Here is a 7500-nt window from a genome sequence, read left to right as displayed (position 1 = left end):
AGATGGTGAATTTTTTTCTTTGTTTGCGTGTTAGCTTAGATTAATTTAAAACGTTTGTCTTTCAAATTTAAAAAAATTCGGTAGGTGAAAAAAAAATTAGAGACATTTTTAAAAAAAATGACTTTTCCAAAAAACTGGCCAACAGATTTTGTTGAATTTTAAATATTTTAGAGAGTATTTCTAACATTATCTGGTAATGCTGAAGGGGAAGATTTCACCGTCCCATTTCTTAAAAAAAGACAATATATGTTGATTTAAAGGCTCAAAGATATGCATGCCTAATATTGCTGCCATAGTAACGTTATTTTGGAGAAAAAAATAATGTGAGACATCTAAGATGGGTACTTAATACCCTGGCCAAATTTTGTCATGATATGGTTACCCAAACTATATCTAAGGACAGAATACATGTATGTTTATTTGTTTGAAAAAAGGAGAAATTATTTCGAGCCTCCTTTAGCTGAAAATTTAATCTATCCTCACTTATATACGTATAACAAATAGCAACGCCAAGTTAGTCACAGGTTTGTGTACTGTAAACAATAATAATAATTATTATAAATAATGACACTAATAAATAGTATTTTTATTTTTTATTATTTTCATCCATTTGACCCCAGTTTTTCAAATCCTGATTTTGAAGCTTCCCCAGGATAACAAGAAACTTACCTGTAAATTACAGTCTAATTTTCTTAACGGAAATAGTTTCCGTGTGAATTTTAGCCTCCAAAATTGACTCCAGACTTTCAAGTGCTTTCCTTTAGCAAAAAATTACATGATTAAGGCTTCGTTGACAGGCAAAATTCAAGCCTGGTTTTGTATTTAACCCATTGACCCCTGGGAGTGAGACTTAACAGATTTTACTCTGTCTAACATTAGATGATTTTACTAGTCATCTGGGGACATCCTAGGGCATTTGACGTGTCAATGGGTTAATCACCTTTTGAATAAATGGGCCTTATTGCTTAAGAAACGGTCCAGATAAGAACGATAGCAACAACGGCAACGAACATGTTGGAATTCAATTGGTATGCAAAAAGGTGATAAGTTTTCTATTGTCTGTACTTACTTCTGATTGGCTTAAACAGCAAAAGTTAACAAAACTTCATAAAGCAGTATTATATTCATCCTTACTTTCCAACCATCTTCCATCTTTCATCTGGTCTCAGTTTAAATGAATTCCACAGAAATCGTATGTGGGGAACATGTAAAATTGTAAATGTTTCTTGGCTTTTGTTTTCAACTATTGGTCAAAATCTTTTAACACAAAAAAACACCCTTTCAAAGTGGGCTGTAAATGAATTTTATTGCGTTAATGGCTTTCCTGTTGGTTTATGCATTCTCTGTATAAAAATGATAACATTCCTATGTGGGGAAAGCCCCGTTGCCGCATAACAAAGGAAATTGCTATCCATCTTACACGGATCATTACTTAATGTTCTGTTTTGCTGTTTGTGTTGTTTGAAGGAACCAATCCTATTTTCATCTTCCATTGCCGACAACATTGCATATGGTGCTAGCACAGGACAACAATTTAGCCGTGATGATATTATGGATGCTGCAGTGCAGGCCAATGCATATGGCTTTATCAAGAGTTTCCCTAAGGGTTTTGACACAGTGGTAGGAGAAAGAGGACAGATGTTGTCAGGTAACTTGATGAAGTTGTTTCTGGATAGTAATGGATGATTTTCAACTCAAAGCGGCAGGTTCTGTGAGAACTTGTGACAAGGGACTTAATAAATACACCACAGGACTTTTACTACAATGAAACATTTTCATTATAAAATGCATTCTTCCTCAAGTGCTGAGCATATCAATGTCATCTGTGGTGCTTGGCAGATACATGTAATGTACATACTTCTAGCAATCTATAATCTATTTTTACAGCAGCCCTTGGGGGGAGGGAAAAGAAGGTTGTTATTACAAGAAATACAGAAAGTAGTATGTTATAGGCCATTAATGCAGTGGCATCATCCAATGAGTTTCAGGAATTTAGTTCACATGAAGTTTGAATTTCTTTAATATACATAACTTTTCCTGTTGTTTGTTTGTTTTTGTTTTTTTTGCCAACTTCAGGGGGTCAAAGGCAACGAATTGCAATTGCAAGGGCCATTTTGAAGGTTGGTGAGAGTATGTGAACTTTGGCTTCCCCACCTTTCAAAATTATATTGTTTTTTTTAAACAACTAGCACTTATCAAAGTGAACACACTTCTTAATTTTGCTTGTCCCTCCAAACCACATGTATACAGTAATTATTATGATTCATTATAATTTTAAGGCTGGTGTTCAAGGCCTTATACATGTGTATATGTTGTAGTTCAATTTTGACTTTGGAACATTTTGTTTTTGAACTGGTACAATTTTAATTTGTACTGGTGCAAAAACAGTGAAAATAGTTTAATGTTTGTTAAATCCAAAAAGAAAATTGGGGTTAACCACGCATTTTTCGAAGATAATTAATCAACAATATTTGTAAAAAGCTCTGAAATACAAAGCAATGTATGGCATTCTTTTCCAAATTGAAGCTTAATTATCTCTGAAAAATGCATGGTTACCCCCAAGTTCCGCTTTCTCCGCATAGTTTTGAACCGCACAAAAATATCTCTGTGTTGGTAAGCAATTCACCCATAGGAAATCCAAGTATCTTGAGATGCGCAGAAATTATGTGTGCGTAATAACAATATTAGTGGGCACCGTCCTTAACATGGATGTAATGCAGAGGTCTAAAATGAATGATTCATACATGCACACCAGCTTAACTAGTTTTAGGCTTATTTTGTGCCTTTCCTCTCCAAGGCTTTGTTCACAAAATACATGTACATGAGGAGACATTGCATTTAGGAGTTCTAGAATGTGCAGAAATTTTCTATAAACTGTGCATGAAGATGTACATTACATACATGTAGGTGCCTTACCATTAAAACATTGTTTTGACCTTTGAAATCAAGGACACATCTGTAACCAGCAGTGAAAAAAAATAAAACTGAAAAAGTGTGAACACGTCCATTTTTGAAAAAGCAAGGCATGTTTGCGTGGTTGGTGAAAACTTTGGTGAAGTAACTCTTGTACATGAGCACATGGCAAACTGAAAGGCATTTTTTTTAAGTTGTGTGTGATATGTGACTTCTGTAGTTCATAAGCTCCATAGTAGCAAAGCAAGATTGCTGATCACTTTTGTGTGAACACAATTACAGCCACATTTTGCTACTACAGAAGACTTTTTTACCCAAACGAGTGCCTGGTATCAAGGTTCCTCCAGCATCATTTTCTCCATCCATGACATTATACTAACCACCAAACAATAATGCATTTTGTCTTGTAGAACCCATCCATTCTGCTACTGGACGAGGCTACTAGGTAAGTGTAAGTTTAAAGTACATTACATGTACTTTAACGTTTTGAAGAAAGTTGCTGTTAGCATGTCCAGAGTATACAGTCTACTTGCCCCCTTTGCAGTTCACAAACATCTTAAGTGAAGTTAATAAGAGCATGACCAGATTGACCCATCAAAATGTTTTTTGTGTCTTTCAGTAAAGTTTGTAAATAAAATCTGATCGCATTAACATTTTGGTTTCTGTTTTTTAAAGTTTGTTTCACTAATTACCAATTAATTATTGATTGGTAGAGTGATTTCAATTGAGTGTCGAAAGTAATTAGCAAATTGCTTTGGTTTTGCATAACTTCACTCAGTGATTGGTTCAAAGTTCTCGTGCCACTTTTTCAACCAATCAGAAGTGAAACAAAAACCAATCGTGGCTCGCGCGTGCACATTTTCTCGTGCTTTGTGTCGGATATGTGTAATTACTTCAAGTTTTGATTGGTTTACTGGATTGTCTCCGTCTTTTTTGATTGGCCAAAGTAATTACTTTGGTTTTGGTTTTTCGACACTTGATTGAAACTCTATCTAATTATTGGTGTCATTGGTATTATGCAAAGGATGGTTTCAGGAAGACTAGCTTGATTGTGCATTATTCTACCAATTTTTTTTTTTAGCCCTGTTTCTAAATCGGAGTAACTAATTTCTCATCCTTTACTCCACCTTTGTTTTGTTTTGTTGCACAAAACACCATATACCTTTCCCTCTAAATTTCCTGAATCTGCCCACACAGCCAATCAACTGATATTGTTATTGGGGTAAGTGTCTCTAACTAAGCACTTTTTTCAGTGCCCTGGATGCAGAAAGTGAACACTTGGTTCAAGAGGCATTGGAAAGGCTAATGAAAGGCCGTACAGTGATCACCATTGCACATCGACTCTCAACTATAAAAAATGCCGACAACATTGTTGTGCTGAATGATGGGCAGATTACTGAGGCTGGCTCATACACTCAGCTGATGGGAACTCCAGATGGTTTGTTTAAAAAGCTGGTTGAGAAACAAACTGTTGGCTTTCGGTAATCTTGCTCAAGCGTGTTGTTTTACTCAAAGGAACTGCAAATTTTGACAGGAAGCATCAAAATGTCAACCATAAAAGCAATAAATAACAAGAATTTAATGACCCAGTCATGCATTTGGAATTACTAAGTAAATGACCCAAAAGTAAAGTAAAGTAAAGTAACCATATACATATATTTAATGTTCAAGATACAATCATGTAACTCATAACAGTAAATATTCAGCTGACACACCTGAGGTCGACTGTGCTCATTTTACTTCTCGCTCTCCATCAGTGCAGCATTGCTTTCCCTAGATGCGTAATCAGTGTCGGTCTGGTCAGTGATTTCAATTCCCAAATGACCAGCAGTCTAGTAATGTTTAAAATGGAGAGAAACTCGCAAGTTTTACAACTCACAATTATTGGTTCCCTTAAATGGTGAATGAAAAAGAGACTCCACTTTTATTGCAAGTAAACTAATGACCAAGTAGCAAAGGGTCTTGAATTTTTTGGCATCTATGACAATAATAATTTATCGTATATAGGTAATAATAATAATAATAATAATAATAATAGTAATAATAATAATAATAATAATAATAATAGTGATCATAATGATAATAATGATGATGATGATAATAATAATAATAATATTATTATTATTATTATTATAATTATAATAGTAGTAATTGAACCTCAGTGACAGGCTGCTAGTCAAAATTATTCTCGGTTTTCACATGACGTCACGACCGCCATGTTGGTGCCCTAAACAAAGAAAAGGCGGCCATGTTGGTGCCCCGACCAAATCCTCCGGGAATTTAACTCTATTATTATGCAAACGCTTCCTTTTGTTTTCGTTGAAAAACATGGCTGTTGATCACTGATTTTGAGAGTTAATAGGGGGGCAGTCCCCTCTATTAACTCTGGTTGAACACAGGGTAGCACCCCATGCACAAATACCTTTGTAAATACCGGTAATATTATTATGCACAAACTGTTAGCAGGAGTATGTTATACATGTATGCATAAAACGTTGATGGAATGTGCATTTCACATATTTTTTTAATTCATTTGCATTGAACACAATTTAATATTAAAGGTTTGAAAATTACATTACACATTATTGTCATGAATGAGACATTCACATACAGTATTGCTTTCCCTAGTTGCATGCTCAGTAACCAGTGTTGGAGATCTTGACTGTCATCTTGAGGCAGGTCTAAAACACAGGTCGTTATAATTCCACAGGTCAAGACTACATTTATGAATCCCTGATCCACTGATGAACAACTAAGCCAAGGGTTCCTCTTCAACCTGAAACAACATATTTTTGTAGACTGATTAGAACTAGGATACACTTTTGTTGTTGGCCATTTGTAGCACAGTGACATGTACACTGACCTTTGACTTAGACCCACCAGCCATTGTGTGCCTCTCTTGCCCATTTGCTAAGCAAACCCACTCTTCTCCCCTCCCTTTTTCACTGCTTGTCAGTGTGAGATACATGAATGGTCTACGATTGGGGCTCATGGCTGGGTTGCAGTATTTGTCAGCCACCAATCTACTGTCCAGATGCATATTTCTGCAAGTCCAAATAGACCACATTCATAAATGGCGACCAACTTTACATTCTTTTGTATCTATGTTAATTAGACCTACTGCCCTCGTTTTAAAAAAAATATTCTTTTGAAATTTGCTCGTCATAGCGAGGTTAGTAGGGCTTATTACCATTAAAACAAAAGAATAATTTATTTGGCCGCCATTATGAAAGAGGTCTATATGAGTGACTCAAACACCTGCAGCTATGAATAATTTGATGCAAAGTACTATGATACCTGAAGACAAGCTAACGGTGCGTTCGATTGACTCTATTCCGGAATGAGAATACGTGGAGTGATGATTTAAAACCGGTCACCACAAAACGCAGACTGCAGACGTAGGCAGCCCAAGCTCGCGTCACTATAGACAGCCGTTGAGAATTTAAACGCGTTATAAGACTTTGTATGGGAAATAAAATACCGTCGATTGTAAAGCCTAAAATATGCTCAATTTAACGTTCATTCAATAAAATGAATCAAAATGACTCACATCTGGTGTATATTCTTGTGCCTTTTCGAGTTTATTTTACAGTTTCGGGAAGTCCGTGTTTTCAATGTTCTAAGACTTCGTGGTTCTAAGAACATTGAAGCTTGGGCTGCCTATGCTGCAGACCAGGGGTAAAATATGGCGTTACCCTCACTATTATTGAGAGCTAACCGTGAACAGGCTAACCTGAATGTTGTTTAGGCCTAATTAGGCTAACCGAATGTTACCGGTATTTAGGCCTACCGTAATTCAGGCTAACCGAATTTTTATTTTACAGACTGTCTGCACAGTCTGCAGTCTGCGTTTTTCAGTGTCCCGTTTTAAAACAACAAGACTAACAAAGATATGTTCAAAATAGCGTTTTAGCAGGTTTTTGACAATTTTAATGTGAATCTCCGTAAAAACGAAGGATTTCTAACTTCTATGCCATGTATTCCTATTCCGGAATACGGCTATTCGGAATACGGTGCAAGCTGTTAAGCTTTCTGATTTGTATCGACTTCTACACTTTGACCTGGAACGCCGCCTTCTCCACACAGAGTTTGCACTACCTGTGGCTAGCTTTGAAAAGAATAATCATGGAAGGAAAAATAGGACGTCCAAAAAACTCTCTGCCCGTAGGGGATACGGAAAAAAAAATTGAGACGTCATCGGCATTAAATCATAGGGATTGAAATGTTAAAAATAACTGGAGATACGGGGAGTTGAACCCCGGGCCTCCCGCATGCGAAGCGGGCGCTCTACCACTGAGCTACATCCCCGCGCGTGCTGAATGAGGGGAATGTTTGCTATTAAAATGCTACATGGTAGAGGGCCAAAAGAAAGAAACATCCGAGCAGCCTGAAATTCAGATAAATAATAGTATGATTACATCAAATGATGTAGTAGCGGTGATTATCGCTGTAAATGGGCAAGACATCGTTTTCGTTCTTTCTCTGGTAGACAGGTGCGTTATGTATGAGACATATTTTGCCCTGAAACAAAGACCGCATGAACTGCAGGCGCTATGCTCATTTGCATTTGAAGAACAACTCAGCATG

At 36.5% G+C, this 7500-nt stretch overlaps 2 protein-coding genes and 1 non-coding gene across 3 annotated transcripts in view; 2 read left to right on the top strand and 1 right to left on the bottom strand.

The window, feature by feature from the left end:
- The window catches only part of LOC137978689 (ATP-binding cassette sub-family B member 10, mitochondrial-like), an 18874-nt gene extending 12412 nt beyond the window's left edge, over positions 1-6462 (top strand). Inside the window, exons 10-13 of the mRNA XM_068825705.1 lie at positions 1468-1648; positions 2077-2120; positions 3324-3358; positions 4167-6462. Coding sequence (XP_068681806.1) covers positions 1468-1648; positions 2077-2120; positions 3324-3358; positions 4167-4398 — 492 coding nt within the window. The 3' untranslated portion in view covers positions 4399-6462. The remainder of the gene's footprint in view (positions 1-1467; positions 1649-2076; positions 2121-3323; positions 3359-4166) is intronic.
- A 687-nt stretch (positions 6463-7149) lies between these two features.
- Trnaa-cgc (transfer RNA alanine (anticodon CGC)) lies at positions 7150-7221 on the bottom strand. Its single transcript has one exon. It is a non-coding gene; the product is annotated as a tRNA-Ala (tRNA).
- Positions 7222-7398: 177 nt separating this feature from the next.
- The window catches only part of LOC137978690 (uncharacterized), a 5795-nt gene continuing 5693 nt past the window's right edge, over positions 7399-7500 (top strand). The window contains exon 1 of the mRNA XM_068825706.1: positions 7399-7500. This exon is cut by the window's right edge and continues 258 nt beyond it. Coding sequence (XP_068681807.1) covers positions 7414-7500 — 87 coding nt within the window. The 5' untranslated portion in view covers positions 7399-7413.

This window comes from Montipora foliosa, chromosome 12, assembly GCF_036669935.1.
Source record: "Montipora foliosa isolate CH-2021 chromosome 12, ASM3666993v2, whole genome shotgun sequence".
Taxonomy (NCBI): domain Eukaryota; kingdom Metazoa; phylum Cnidaria; class Anthozoa; order Scleractinia; family Acroporidae; genus Montipora; species Montipora foliosa.
This window is presented reverse-complemented; position numbering and strand designations above follow the sequence as displayed.